Raw genomic sequence first — 15,960 nt, forward strand, 5'->3', positions numbered from 1 at the left:
GACAAACGCAGGAAGCTAAACAGTGCTGCACTCGGTCACCTGGAAGAGATTCAGATCATCCAGGCTGCAGAGTTAACTATTCGTACACTAGTCCAGCACCAACGTTGGAGCAGATTTTGGCTTCTCCCTGAGCATTTGGTCCATTCACATTGCTTTTAATAAAAGCAACACTGAACAAAGTGTTTGTTTCACCTATCCAGGCACCGGATTCAAGTTTGCTTTTACATGCCAGGAACGCTGAAAAAACAGCTTCCAAACAAATGAGCTTGCAGGGGTGAGGAGCTTCTTTAAGTTCTTGGAATTTAACACAAAGTAGTGACAAATTCCAGAATCTGTAACTTGAATTGCTTCCAGACAGCCTGAAAACTCGGATACAGTGGGAGCACATGGGATATAAGTTGCTATAAACCACCCTGCTTTTTTAGTCGGGTTGTTCTACCTTTTATCTCCTCCAACAGAAGACAGCCAGTAAATTAATTTCAAACATTGAATCCGAAAGCAAGAACCCCTCCCCAAAGCCAGAGGGACTGACGGAAATGAGAGGCACATTCACAGAATCACTGAAGGGTTTGCATGGGAAGGGACCTTAAAGACCATCCAGTCCCACCCCCTGCCATGGGCAGGGACACCTTCCACTAGCCCACGTTGCTCCAAGCCCTGTCCAACCTGGCCTTGGACACTTCCAGGGATCCAGTGGCAGCCACAGTTTCTCTGGACACCCTGTGCCAGGGCCTCAGCACCCTCACAAGGAAGAATTGACTCCATTTAAAAATACCCTCCTTCAGCTTAAGGCCATTCCCTCTTGTCCTGTCACTTCCCAATTCTATATTTTTTTTCTAGAAGAGGCTATAAGAAGTCACAGAGCAGCTCAGGTTAGCTTTTTGGCAAACATTTGTTTAATTAAATGTTTGATCTAAGCTCAGTGTGATGGTGTGTCTTGGCAGATGATATTACAAGTGAGGACTGAAATTTTCATTCTCATAATCCAAGTCTTCTCCACCAGAGCAGCACAGGAGGACTCCAGGCAAGCAGGTAGGATGTACAGCAATTCCTCATTCTCATGGAGAAGGATGGTAAAGGGAGAAGCCATTTCAACTGCTGTTCAGTGTATAAAACTCATGATTAGGTAGAAATATTGATGTGAAGATCAAAACACGCAAATGATTCCCTTTGACATCAAACCCTGGTGCTCCGAGGTCTTCCCTTCCCCACAGGCAGCATCCTCCAGTTATACTTAAAGGGATTATTCTTTCAGAGGGATGTTTCTGTGTTTCAACGTCCTGCATGAAGTGGAAATTTGTTCTCTACAAGTAAGTCACACAAACATCCCCAACTGGTGTCTGTAAATGCTGTGAGCACAAGCCAGGCCTCCGCGCAATGACATGAATGAATTCAACGCTGTAGCCCAGACTGTCAGACATGGCTGCATTCTGTATACAACATATTTCTGCCTCCACATCACATACAAATGCACTTAAGGCAACATCCAAAAATGCACCAGCTCGGTGTAATACTCCACATACTCACAGACCTTTCAGTATACTAATACTTCTTAGTTACACTACGTAGTGAGAAACACGTATCCTTAAGCAAACAAACCCACAGTTTCATAAAGACCAGAATACACGTAAGAGAAATAAAAAATAAAAACTAATCAATAAAACATTGCAAAAGCACTGTAGTATGCAAAAGCATAGCTACAGAATGTGGTGAGAATGCTGAAAATATCCTCCAGAGCTACTGTGTAATATTGGTCATGTAGAAGCAGGTTCTGTTTGATTTTCACTGAGATAAGAATAATAAGATAACAAGCTTTTGGTGTCATTTCCCAGTTATTTTTTCAGCAGGTATTTCCATTCTTCAATCTAAATTCAATTCCAACACAGAAAGCCAGACTTGAGTGTACAGGCTGGCCAAAACGAAAAGTACAGGTTCTGTAAGCTTTATGCATGGATGCTTAAAATAATTCAAACACAGACAACTAAAATAGTACCCCAATAATACTGAGCATTATGGGATGGACAAAAGCCACGTGAGGGTCAACTGTCAGTAATGGCTTTTTATCAAATGGAGCATCTCCTGCATTTCCCAGAAAACATTTAAAGACACAACTTTATTATTACATCATTGCTATTACCACTACTTCAAAAGGCAAGATTATTTTCAGGCTAAAACCCTGCAGGGGCTGACCAGAGGACAATGGGAGCCTGCTCAGAGCCTCCCTTCCACCCAGTGCCCTGCTGAACCCATCACATGCACAGACCAAACATTATTTTCTAGAGTGAAAGTACAGAGAGTTACTTCTAGAGTGAGGTCATTAGCAAGCTGATGTACTACAAGTAAAATCCTGGATACCTTCCCTATCTTCCTTATTTCAAAACATCGCTACTAGCAAATTTTCCCTCTGCAAATCTTCCCTTTAAAAAGATGAGAAATAGCTGGGAGATAAGAGAACCTTGAAAATTATCTAAGAGCCTAAAAAACCTACGCAAGCGACTTTAAATTCAAAGATCTCAAACAGGTACAGGTCACGTGAAACATTAAAGCACATTTACAGCACTTGGCACGTGTCCCAGTGCTGTGTACCTGGGAAGTCACACCTACATGTGGTACTAGCAGGATCCTAAGGTTGGCCCTGGTTTTATAGTTATGCCCACAAAACAGCTGAAACAATCCCAAATAACCACCCTTCTTTTGTCACCTGTCCAACTTGTTAAAGCCCTGTTTGCATGGCAGAGGATTTACCTAAACACTGGTCACAGACACCTGAAGGATAACCTGCCAACTAGAAAACATGCAATTGCCGTCACATGCTACGTTTGCAAAAAAGGACAATCTTCCAATAAAAACAGATATGCAGGAGAGAGAGTTCAAGGGACACACCAAGCTTAAAAGAAAAGGTCTCCACAATAAATATAATTCCTACAAAGAAATCTGAGCTTCTAGTCCCATTTGTATCCCAAGCAAAAGATCTGCACAAACCAGGAATTTGAAACCCACACACCAGTGTTTGCCTACTGTGCTCTATTTTCAACAAAGTGGTACAGGTGGAAAACCGTGTGGAGAAAGCTGGGAATAAAACTATAAGATGCCTTGGCTAGGAGAACAAATATTTATTCTATTTCAAAGATAAGGGTAATGAAAATAAAGCTAAAAAGCCCATGTTGTCATTTATATCAAAGTTTTCCTTGTTTTATTGCATAAACAATTAAAATTATGAATTAGTACAAATCTGTAGGTTCATAATCGGCAATCTGAACAGACACAAAGATACTCAAAACCCCAACATATAATTCAATCAACATTTACCATATAAAAGATAAAGTTCAAGAGATCAATTAAAAAATTCCAGCTCTCTTTGTTCGAAGGTAATCTTTCCCTGGCAAGAGTGAAGTAGCACCTATGGAACCGGGGAGTCCCTCTAACCAAGGCACACGTACCCCTGTACGTACCGAGAAATGGGAATTTCGTGCTTCGAGCGACTGCGGAACGTTATGACTTTGGAAAAGGCACAGGAACACCTTCCCACAGAGCAGGTTCAGTGAATCACATTCCAAATATGAACTCCCAAACCTCCAGCTCACCCACTGGAGTAATTCTACAGGAGCCCATGGGCAGGTAATTAATTAGATTTTATGATGCATTTGAAACTGTGAAGTCTCCCCATCTTCAGACAGAGAATGTATATGTACAGCCATACATATACACACAGCCCTTGTGACAAGTGAGGTGTAAGAGCCCCTAAAAAGAGCAGGCAATGACAGCTAAAGGACTGGATTGAGACCTGTGATTACACTCATTCAGTACTGAGTAATTATGGCTTAGAACAGTTTGCAAAATGACAATAATGGGAATGACTTACCGACAGGTTTGCACCAAAAAAGCATAAAATTACAACTTTTATTAGTGTCTTCACAAAATCTTACCCCTACCAAGACTTGCAACTAGACAAAACCTACCACCACCAAAAAAAAAAAAGAAAAACCCAAATAAAAATGCCCAACACCAAACCATAACCAAGCCACCAAAAAAACCAAAACAAAAATCCCTTAAACAAGATCACCTATGACCACAATACAAATAAGCACAGGAAAAAAAGAGATCAATACTTGGTATTATCCAGATTATTCAGCAACTCTGAAATTTACTGGAAATTAAAGTGAAAGTTGAGAGTAGATTGATATATCGCCCTATTCCACCCTAAGATAAAATATGGCAAGTCCTGGGAATACACAGCATGTATTACTTCACTAATGAATACTTTAAAATTACAAAGTCTATGCACAATAGATAACACAGGTTAGTGAATTTAACAAAGCTTAACCAGGTGGTGGATAGGTCAGAGAATATTCCATGACCCACGTTTTGTGCAAATTAAGTTTCATTAACTGCATAGATGATGATCAAAAATGCTCTGCTGTAGTGCTTTACATTTAATAAATGTGTTTAAGCATCAGAAGGGTTGTAGTACACACATAGAGAAGTGCAGGTGGGGATTAAATTGCTCACTCGAAACACCCATTTTGCTTTCTTTCAGTCACACTGCAACCTTCAGTTGAGCACTGCAGAGAGTTAAGCCCAGCAGCCTGACTCACTGGGAAAAGCCACTAATACTGGCATGCATCCTACAGCTGCATGTGTTTGCTAAAACAGAACAGAGAGATGTGGAAGGATGGGAAACAACCCTGCTTCACTGTGGAGCCCTGGCACCCTCCCTCTGCCAAGCCAGCGCTGCAACAGCTGCTGGGTGCACTGTGTAGAGCAGGAGAACACACCTGGAAAGTCCTGTGGTTCTCCTACTGGAAAAGCACAGCACTAAAACCTGTGCACTGGCCAGAAATGTTCGTACCTGTGTGCGTCCCCAGCTCCCCCACGGGGTGGGAGGCACAAAGCCAATATGCAAGGATGTACCTGTGATGCCATTGTGGGTTTCACCCTTTTTTTCTTTTATATATTCTCTGTATCCTTTACACATATACTTGTAGCTTTGTAGCTTCGTATTGCAGCTTAGCTTCAACATTTTCCTAGGCAGAAAGACAAAACAAATTCCAGGACCCCTATGCTGTCTTGGTTCTCCTTAGAAACCAAGGCTGAAACCAGCTTTCTGAGACATACTTTTGTAAGCAGGGCCTGGATCTCATCCTAAGGGGGGGAGAATCTAGAAGGTACTAGAACTGGGGAAATTACTTCACCAGGCAGGTTCCTAATTGGGGGGTTCTTGTCAGATATGCTAATTTGCAGGATCTATAACAATTGTACACGCATTACGTGGGGCACGCATCTTCGGCCTTTTCTACCTGACGGATTTGTGCACCTGAGGATCCTCATATAAAGGTACCCTTTTTACCACCCTAACTGTGTCTGACTCGTATTTTTAGGACCAGAGAAAAAGGCATCACCTGCAGAGGTGTTTGCTGGGAGGAGCAGGGGGACGACTGCTCACTGGCCACGGACTCACAGAGTTTACACCTAGGTTTTATCTGCTCTACCACAGCTCCTCCAGTGCTGCTTTCTTGCATAGGATACTCAACAAAGATCTTCTCGATCTTGTCCTTTTTCCTAAGTCATTTCCCCTGTTTTCCATGCCATGTGGTTCCCGCAGCAGAGGTCACTGCCTAGGGTCTGCAAGGCTCCTGGCCAGCTCACCACTCACCTTCATGAAAGGAAAACTTGTGTTCTCAGGAAATAAACAGGAATCAGTACCAGGAACTAAGTTTTAATATCAACACTGTAACAAGAAAATAAAGCAAACTACAGGGAATAGTGCTGGAAGTTAAGCAGCATTGCCAGGACTCAGGACACACCACACTTCTCCAGTTCACCACTCCTCTCACCCCCAAAAGTAAATGAAGGGGACAGAGTAGGGAAAGACATTGCTTGTCTCACCTTCTCCTGCCACCTCAGGAGACACCCAGGGGGGAAGAGGACAGCTCCACTGCACTGAAATAACCCATACATGGTGCTCGAGCTCCCTGAGGTCTGAGCTGCCACCTTCCCTTGAGGGCAGCTGGTTTTCTCTGCATCTCTAGTGGAAAGTCAATCTGAACTTATGCCTCTGAAGGAAATGATGAAGAACCTTTGCTCACAGCTTTCTTGCTATAAGAAAAACTCTACTTATGAACCAAATTTTCCGCTCTTTGTGTCTGTCTGGGAAAGCTTGAACAAAACAACACAGCTCAGCATGCAAAGATATCCTCAGAAGCCATATGCCTTTGGAAATCAAGTGAAGCACAGAAGGAAACCAGGACAGTTCTATGCTCTCAGTCAGCCAGAGCACAGACAGAACTAACAGGGGCACAGCAGCAGCTCTGAACTCTCATTCTGTACCTAAAACCTTCATCTGAACAGATCTGTACCAGGGTCAAAGCTCCCCTCACCCCTTCCTCACCTGTGGATCCACACAACGTGCCCTAAGATAGAAGACTGAAATCCTAGTCACTACCACTCCTCTGGAAAACAAAAAGGGCACTACACTAAGAATCTTATTGCTTCCTTTAAAAAAAAAAAAAATAAAATCCCTGAGAGTTAGAACTGCCAATAAAAGATCCACACAGTTGCAAAATAAGAAAAGAAGAAAATAAAATAAGAAGAAAAACATTGAAGATGCCTTTTCAAACTAACTGTGGTGCAAGAAGGCAAACTGGCAAGCCTGTACATTGAAAATACAGGCAGCTTTTTACCAAGATCTTTTGAAAACTAGAATTTCATTGGATTTCTTTCCATCTTAAGCTATTCTAACACATTCAAAGGAATGCTTGTGATTGAGGCACAGGACATGAAACACAGTTATATGTAATAGCTGAATCCTGATTCTTTTTTTAAAAGATCAAAGGCATCAACAGCCTTTCCTACATCTTTATCTATATACTTGTCCCTGAAGCTACCACCTGTTACAGAGTTTGCAGACAGAATTCTATCTTTATGCTGATTTTCTTTTCCTTCCTTAGGTTACACAATGTAGTTCATCTTGGGAAGAAGTCAGACAAACCACCTAGAAACATACTTAAAGGCACCAGCTCTCTACACCACTGCAAACCTCCTCCAAGTCCTATTTCAAAATGTCACACCACAGACCCATGACACCATCTCCACAGGCCAGAATAAAGTCCCACAAAGAGCCAGAACACACATTCTTACAGGAAAGAAATAAAATAGAAGTAACATATAGCAAAAAAAAAAAAAAAAGAGCACCTTGTTGTGCATTACTGGAGGTCTGGGCTAATACTTTGTTCTGAGTGTGCTTTGTCTTTCTGTGCTGCTGGCAAAGGGGACAGGTTTCTCATGGGACAGCACACATTGCACTCAAACACAAGATAAAAGCAAGCACTGTGCAGAATAGTTATACCTTGGTAAAACTAAACTGGAAGAAATGGGTGACTAAAGGAGGTTTCACCTCCTTGTGTTCTGCCTCATGTTGAAAAGTATTCCATCGAAGTTTCAGTTGAGAAATAATAGTATTTTTTAAATGTCTGAGTAAACAATGAAGGTCTTTAACAGTATCTCAAGACCGTATTTAAACTGCTACCAATAACATTGACCATAAAGTTGTTTGTAACTAAGCTGCTTATTTTGGAGGCATCAACTGTATTAGTACTGCACTCACTCTACAAAGGACTGAAAAGAGCAGAAAGGAACCCAAAACCAAATGGCTGAAGAAGATGATGCTTTCCATCACAAGATTTGGGTCAGGTGTTAACAGATTTCCCATTCTTGCTTGGATGTAGTCTAAAAAATGCTCTTACAAGCTGAAGCTCAGAATTCCACCCCCACAATCCATGGCAGTTGGGAAGGACATTTCACAACTTTTGTTGTTTTGCCTCAATAAATGTTGCTAAATTAAATGTGATCAGTTAAGCAACAATTCAATTGTCTTTTCAATTACACTTCTGAACTTACAGCTCAAGTCTCACATCAAAGCCACCTGTCTAAAAGAATTTACAAAAGCCCTGAAACCCTGTTGTCTCCAGTATTTACCTCTCCTAACAACTCCATTTCTCAGAAAAATTACAGTATTTTTCTGCATGCAGCCCATATTTTAAAGAAAAAGTTAAAGCTATCACCAGGTTGACCACCAGCTGTCCTCCACAGATACAGGACACTTTTCTGAATTAATTTGTAAGTATTTTTATGCAGAGTAATTAATAACAAGAAAGAAGGGAAATGTGATGGGGATTAAGTGCTTTTATAGTCTCTGTGTATCTCCAAACTGCTGCAAAATGTTTGCTGCTGGACTGCTGAAGACATCTGGAAGTCAGCAAATAAGCTTGTCTTCACAAGAAGTTTGGAAACTGCTATTTCCATTTGGTTGTATATGCATTCCCTCTTCCAAACTACCTTCCAAAGGTAGGTATAGGCTATTTATTCTTCAAAGCCTACCACAGACGTGTAGCACAGGTTGGTATTTTAAAACTGTCCTTCAGAGATCATTTGAAGATTGTGTGGTTTTTTTGATTATGGGAACAAAAACAAACCCAAAATGAGGCTCTTGCTACAGCACAGGAAAACAGGCAATTTAGGATGCAGCTGCTGGTTAAGAAGCATGTGCAAAAGTGACTGTTTTATTTGGATTTTGGAGGAACAGCATATTATATGAGACTCTTACAGATATGTTTACAGCTGAAGAAATCGTTCAGTAAGTTGTGATGTCTGCATGAGCCAGTTGATACTTAAAATTCTCTGAAACCAGTTTTTTCCTAAATGCAGTATTTTCCAACATTGTAGCCTATTATAACCCATTCTTGATGTAGTGTGATGCACAGAAACAGAGCACCAAAACTTGCATTCTTGGAGGGACACTGAAGAGGCACACGAATTTTTAAAAAATTTTTAAAAATCAACTATGTTATGTGATTTAATATCCAGACACTGGATTGACTGATATCACACCCTACTGACTTCCAAGCCTGAACAGCATAGAGGAATCCACCACAGAAATCAAGACAATCAATTGATTTGTGACTTCTCTGTCCAGTCTTCTTGAGTGAGATTTTTTAAATTATTCTGAAAGTCAAAGGCACAGTTGTCCCCGACGGTTTGAGCAAAGGGGTTACTAAAGAAAAGGTTTTCATCCAGAGGCGCAGCCGTTCCCGAGTCCCAGGAGTCGGTGTCCGTGCTGCTGGAGTCTTCTGTGGTGGTGGGTGGGTAGCTCAGCTGCTCCAGCTGGTCAATAATGTCCGTGAACTGGAAGGCTGAGCTGGACTCGGAGCGCACGGAGTAGGCAGGGAAGTTCAGCATGGAGCTGGCCTCGGAATGGTTGGCAGAGCTGTAGGTGTGCAGGGAGGAGGTCCCATTCAGCGGCAGGTTGTTGAGGGAGCTGCTCTCGGAGCGGTTGTTGATGAGGGAGCTCGTTTCTGAGGGGCTCAGGAGGCTTTGCATTCTGCTTGCTTGGGCCTTCACCTCAAACAGCTCCGAGGTGTCTGATGGCCTCTCATTGCCGTTGAAATCGCTCCCTTCTTCAAATTCAAACTCCTCTTCCATATTCATATCCACGGCCTCAGTTGAGTACCTGTCGGGGCTCGACTGAGCAGAGACTGTGTTTTGCTGGAGGGCATCTGCAGTTAAACCAGCTGACTCTGACAGACACTTAGAAAACTCAGAACCCTTTAATTCTAACCCACTGTACACATAGGAAAATGCCTCAGAGCCCCCAGCAAAAAAGGACATTTCTGCTGGGTCGTCATCAATAAACTCCTCCGACACCTGTAACTGGGAACTTGTCAGTGTGAAAAGAGGGGCACCTCGGCTGCCATGCTGCTGCTCTTTTTCAGCAATGAATACACCTGTGGTAAAGTCATCCTCATCATTGTCATTTTTACAACCAGCAACCCTGCTCTCCTTACTACTCCTCTCTACATCTACATCACAACCACTCTCAACAACAGGACAAGACGGGTTACAGTTTCCTGCAACACTACCAAACCCAACACCTTGGAGCATGGGAGATCCAGGCTGCTGCATCAGCTTCCTCCCCGCTTCTTCCACTGGTGCTGCAGTGGTTTTGTCTGGAATCCTTGTGTACGGTGCTCGGGGGTCCAAGGAGGAAGGGCTGGGTTCAGCAAACATGGGCAGGATAGAAGCAGGACCGGCCAAGGAGTGAACCGAGTGGAAGGGGGCAGCTGTTGAGGCTGGAGACCCTGGAGTTCTCAAGCCCTCACTGAATGGGACACTCTAAAAGGAAAAAAAAAAAAAGGCAGAAATACAACAGATAAAAAGGTTTTTGTCATACATAAAAAACAAATGTAACATCCAGTTACATCCAGATGCAGAAGGAATATATGCTTCACAGGAGCTCACTTTACAGCAAACACTGCACAGAAACTGATCCAGCAGCCCATGTAAAAGGCAAGGTTTTTTTCCTTAATTCTGATAACTGGATGGAAAATTAAATGCATGTATTTTATAGCTGAACAAGCATCCACAGGGAAAAATAACAAAATGACAGTGAAATTCTGTGATCCTTCCTTAACCTCTCCCATGTAACACAAGTGGTTTCAGTGAAATGATTGTTTCTCGCTGTGTCCTGCAGAAGGCATCTTGAGTCTGCCTTGAGACTGCCAGAGAGTAGTCAGAGAGTACCTGGAGATAAACTAATCCTCTGAAATAACAACACCCTAGAAAAGTCCAACATTTCCTTTTCAGTTCAGTGGAACTTTGAGTAAAATAGTATTCAATTTACACTCCACTGGCTACAACTATCTGGCTACAGCCAGACAAAGAGCAAACAGTGGAAGCAATCCTGGTGAGTTGACTCCTTCACTATCACCTCAGAAAGTTGTTTGTCAATGCCCCTGACCACACCACCGAGAGCGCTGCAGAACTGACCTGCTTTGGCACATCTGTGTTCGAGGTGCGAGTGGATGCTCTGACCTTGCTGTGCCTCCTGTGGAACAGACCAGTCTGTCAGCATCCAAGACATGCATCAGACTCTTTCTTTCCCCCATCACTTCTTGTGATCATTCCAGTAGACAACAGAAACATCTCAAGCTCTATTTTTTCATGTGTTGTTAATAACTAGTTCAAGTTTTAAAAGGTCAAAAGAGTTGTAAATTAAATGATGCAAGAGTAAGAAACGTATAAAAATGGAGTAAAGCAAGATCCAGATCATTCACGGAACTAGAGAATCATTAAGGTTGGAAAAGACCTCTAAGATCATCAAGACCAACTGTTGCCCCAACACTACCCCATGTCCCCAAGCACTTTATCTCCACGTTTTTTGAACACCTCCAGGGACAGTGACTCCACAACACTTCCCTGGGCAGCCTGTGCCACTGCCTGACCACCCTTTCAGTGAAGAAATTTCTCCCAGTATCCAACTTAAACTTCTCATGGCACAACTTGAAGCTGTTTCCTCTTGTCCTGTCACCCACTATCTGGGAAAAGAGCCTGACCCCGACCTGGCTCATGGGGAACTCAAGAACAACTTGGGGCTGAATACTAACTGGATACTAAACAGCACATTTTAGTTTAACTCCATCCTCTGTCATTATTATAAACATCTACAGAGGAATGGCTTCAGAACCAGAATGAGCTAACCTGCAACAACTGTTCAAATTTTTACAAATTCACTCAACCATATAGAAGTCTGTATGTTAGACTCCAAAAAGTGGTATCCTACCTAACTCTCGTAGTTAGGTCCATTCTATATCAATAATGAAACAGAAAATCAAATTTTCATATAGAAAAGGAGCTCAACTGGAGTCTGAGACACTAAAAGTACTTATTAATAGTAGATTGATGCAAACTTTAAAAAATTCCTATTAAGTCCCTATAATCTTTTGGATTAGGAGTAGGAGTCTCCCACACATAGTTTGGATTAGGATTTGGAGGAGGAGGAGGAGTTTCCCACATGTAGACTGGACAGCTTTAGAGTCAAGTAAGTAAAAAACAATTTTATAATGAAAAAGCATATTCTTAATTTATATATTTCTATGTTTAGAAACAATTGAGTCTTTTAAGGTCACAGTTTCAAACTTGCAGATCCCAAGTTCCATTATGTGCTCTGCCACTGGCTGATTGCACAGCCACAGTGGCACACACACAGGTCCTCATTAACATTATGGAATCTTGAGTATGTGCTGAACTTTCAGACAGGTAAGCCACACATTGTCCATAGACATCAAAATGTGGTACCAAAACTTTCCTAATCTTCTTACATCATCACAAAATAATAAATCTTTCACATTTTTGTTTAGCTACCTTAAATTTGATAACTGAGGATGAGCCTGCCTCCAAGCAGCATGAAAACACTGAAATTTAGGCAATGAGGGCACTGTGAAAGTCTCAGCTGTGTTTTGCCTTACAAAGCTATTTCATCTTACCTTTCATATGGGGTTCTCTTCATCCCACTGTCCTTAATATAATCCACTAGTTGCTTCTGTGTTCGTCCACTGTGAACCCACAGAAGTACAAAGGTTATCAAACACAGGGGATGAGCATTAGAGATGGAATGACTTTAAAATACTTCTTCCTTCTGATCTCAGTTTCTAAGACATACTGAGGCTGTTGTGTTTCTCCCTACCTGTATCTGAACGATGACCCTCTGGTGAAGAACACTGCTTTAGCCTTTGGCTTTGGTTGGTCGAAGAGCCTAAAGAACGTGTGATACTCCACACAGATTTTCCAGAAGTTTTTACACTCATCCCTACTTCCCAAAAGAAACTCCAATGTATCTTGATATGGGCCCTGGGAAAAAAAACATAGAAGTTCAGTAGCACCTAAAATGACAATAAGGAGAAAAGGAAGGCGCATATGGGTGCCAACAAAAAAGCTGAATTCCAGCGAGAGGCAGGACTTTGCTAAATCACTACTTGCATGCCTTAATGGGAGTGATTCTGAATGCAGCTGAAAATTATTTAATAGCTTTCAAAAATGTTTGCTTAACCTGAAACTGTAAGTGTGTTTAGACTTTAGAAACCTGCTCAATATAACTCAGCTTTAGAAATCTCAAAGAAAAATTTAAATATTTAAGTGAAATAGTAGCTACTTTAAAATACTAATCTTTTTCTAAGAGTTCTGATGCTTGTTTCCCTGAAATTTAGACAAAACTGGAAAATACTGCATATGTCAGAGTACAGTTATCTCATGGAATTTCTGAAGGGCTCTTTGTGAGACACACTGCTACACAAGCAGACTGTTTCAGGTGTCCTTGATACATGAAATTATAGTATGTCCAAATTTGGTTTTTTTCTCAATTTTAATATAAATTAAAACCTGAGTGCAATCTAGTCATCCAGCGTGGAAGCAACAACAACTTTGATGACATCTGCAATCAAAAACATCTACTGTAAATCAGCTAAGCATGAAAAATAACACTTGTGCTATACAGATGTATAGAAAAGATGAAGCAAGAGTAATCACACCATCCTTAAAATGAAGCTACAACAATACAGTTTCAGCCACCTATTCCTACCTGAGATGTATCAGGTAATTCTCATTTGATTCAAGAAAGTGGATGTAACTTTTTCAAAGTAGAAGTACTGAGACAGGGTGCACCAAATTCCTGGGTCTAGTAATTCTTCTCTGTTTTACATTTATACCTGTGTAAGCTTGTGTCAAGAATAAGCTTTGATTGAAACACAAAACCTAAAGATCCTAAGTTGTGGGGTGAGAAAGGAAGGATTTACCCTTGAATGATGAAGCCAAGCTTGCCCTGCTGAGGCTGTTTCATAAAATCACAAACTCCAGAAACGTTCATAATAAAATGAAGCATAGGTATTTTTTCAACACTGACCAGTCTATAGTACAGTAAAACTTACACAGACCTCTGGGTGGAGCTTAATAAGGAATCTTTTCCTCTTGAAGCTCAGTTTACGGACCTTGGACCAGTTGAAGGTATTGATTTTCGTGTTACCCTGAATTAAAATGAGAACGATTAAATGTTAGCAAAAGCGTCAGAAAAGCAGAGTACCAAATAAAATTCTGTTGTGGGTACATAGACACATGTATGTGGACACATTCAGCTGGATTTTTAGTTCTGGTAGCAATATTCCCTTAAACAAGAAAAGCCACTGAGCAGTCTGAGAGGAATTGCAGGACTGCAGCGGCTGATGCACCTCCAAAAGAAGCTGCCCCACAGTAACTAAAGGACAGGTAAGACTCAGCTGAGCACCCAAACAGAGATATTTCAGTAGATCAGCTGCCTCTGTGTTTTGGGGAGAGGAAAACAGTATCATTGCTTTCATAAACAGGACTCTGAGCACAGAGTCACTTATTTAATACAACAAACATAGTAACACTAATTGGCCCAACCACTCCAATCAATCAGCATTCCTATACAGTAAGAGCAACAATATCCCAGCAAAAAAACACTGGAATATGAAAAGAAGAGAAACCAAACCAAAAGTCCAGGATGACAGACGTGACCCAGGCCTGTTCCAAATGAATTGATTTTCTCTGATGACACACCTAACTTCAAGCAAAGACCCTCTACTTCAGTGTCACTTGGTTTTGATGCTCTTCACTCTGCACAAGAACAAGCTGCACCAAACAGTATTTTGGGGGCTTAAATGACACTCCTTGACCATAGAACACATTAGATTTTCAAGACATCAGAGATACCTTATGGTAGAATGGGAGACTTACTCCCAGACTTGCTAAAGGACAGACAGACACAGTTTGCCATCTGTACCTGGAACACCAGCACACCCATGTGTGAAACTGCCAGATTGATTTTGGTGCCCTCACGGTCAGAGGCAAGGTGGAATCTGATGCCATACATCTCCAGTTTCCGGGCAATTTCAAGAACTTGAAAGTCAGATTCAGCAGGAGTTTGACCCCTGTAATGAGGAAGAAAAATAAAGTTTTAAGAACAATCTGGTTCGACTATACTGCCAACACTGCTAACACACTTAAGTCTGAACTCTGGCACTAAAATTTTCTGTCTCATCTAGTTGGGTGGTTTCACTCCAAGTCACATGTAACATTGAAAATTCTGTAATGACACAACTGATGGCCAATGTCAAATGTATCCCAAGACAAGTGCTGAAAGAGATTTTAATTAGCTCAGAGCTTTTTCAGTTTAGAAACTACGAAGTTAAACAAATCTAAATTCAATCCACAGTGCTCCTCCTTCTGCTTGCTTGTGTACACATCAGCATTAACTAAGATAAGAAGTGAGAGCTGGTAGAGCTGCACAGCCAGCAAAACAGAAACAATGCAAATATTGCAACAGAATGACCCTTTTCAGGTCAGGTTTTGGGATCACAAGATTATTACTCTATTACTTCCAGGTGCAACACATTCCTCCAGTCTTTGGCTGGATAATTCTCTCTCTGCCAAGGATCCTGAGAAGGATCTTTAAATGAAACCTCATCTTGCTGTCAAAATTACCCTAAAAACAGGAGGAAGCTGTACACAGACAGGAGCAACTGCTCTGTAAGGGTGCACAAGGTCCAAAACCACAACACAGAGACTGTTCCTGACTCTGGCACACACCTGTCACAGTTTCAGCCCTCACTGACTGCTCCCCAGCTTAGCTGATGTCAAACCACTAACACTTTGCTCTCCTGCATGAAAACAGTTCTTTTTTTCCTCAATCCCCCCGTTTTTCTCAGTGAGAGGGAGTGTGTTAGATTGCAGCGCATTTTCAGCTGGTACTCATACTGACAAGAGCTTTGCCCTCTAAGTCAAAGCACTCTCTGTAAGTTCATGGGTCCTGACAAGGAGTTAGAGGTCCTCCATGAACGAGCAAATGGTGCTGTGGAAATGAAGGAATTCTTAGAATCATAGGATCATAAAATCATTAAGGCTGAAAAAGACCTTGAAGATTATCAAGTCCGACTGCTGCTACTGATCGTGCCCCAGTTACACTGCAAAGCAAGAAAGCCTTTATCACAAACATAAGCATGTCACCCAAGTAGGTCTCTGAACCAGAAATATCCTGCAAGAAAACACTATTACCTAGTTTTAGTCCAGGAGAACCAGGAAAAGCAGGAGAACCTTTGCCTGTGCTAACCCTCAGGA

At 41.7% G+C, this 15,960-nt stretch overlaps 1 protein-coding gene across 2 annotated transcripts in view; it reads right to left on the bottom strand.

Annotated features, from left to right (window-relative positions):
• FARP2 (FERM, ARH/RhoGEF and pleckstrin domain protein 2) overlaps positions 1-15,960 on the bottom strand; it is a 74,463-nt gene that overhangs the window by 22,924 nt on the left and 35,579 nt on the right. The window contains exons 8-13 of one of the 2 annotated variants that reach the window (XM_082287924.1): positions 14,627-14,774; positions 13,761-13,850; positions 12,518-12,681; positions 12,318-12,386; positions 10,822-10,879; positions 9,927-10,167 (exon numbers count right to left, since the gene is read on the bottom strand). In XM_082287924.1, coding sequence (XP_082144050.1) covers positions 9,927-10,167; positions 10,822-10,879; positions 12,318-12,386; positions 12,518-12,681; positions 13,761-13,850; positions 14,627-14,774 — 770 coding nt within the window. Of the gene's footprint in view, positions 1-9,017; positions 10,168-10,821; positions 10,880-12,317; positions 12,387-12,517; positions 12,682-13,754; positions 13,851-14,626; positions 14,775-15,960 lie in introns of both variants that reach the window. The other variant, XM_082287923.1, reaches the window with a different exon arrangement.

The sequence above is a fragment of the Coloeus monedula genome (genome assembly GCF_965178545.1).
Source record: "Coloeus monedula genome assembly, chromosome: 10".
Lineage (NCBI taxonomy): Eukaryota > Metazoa > Chordata > Aves > Passeriformes > Corvidae > Coloeus > Coloeus monedula.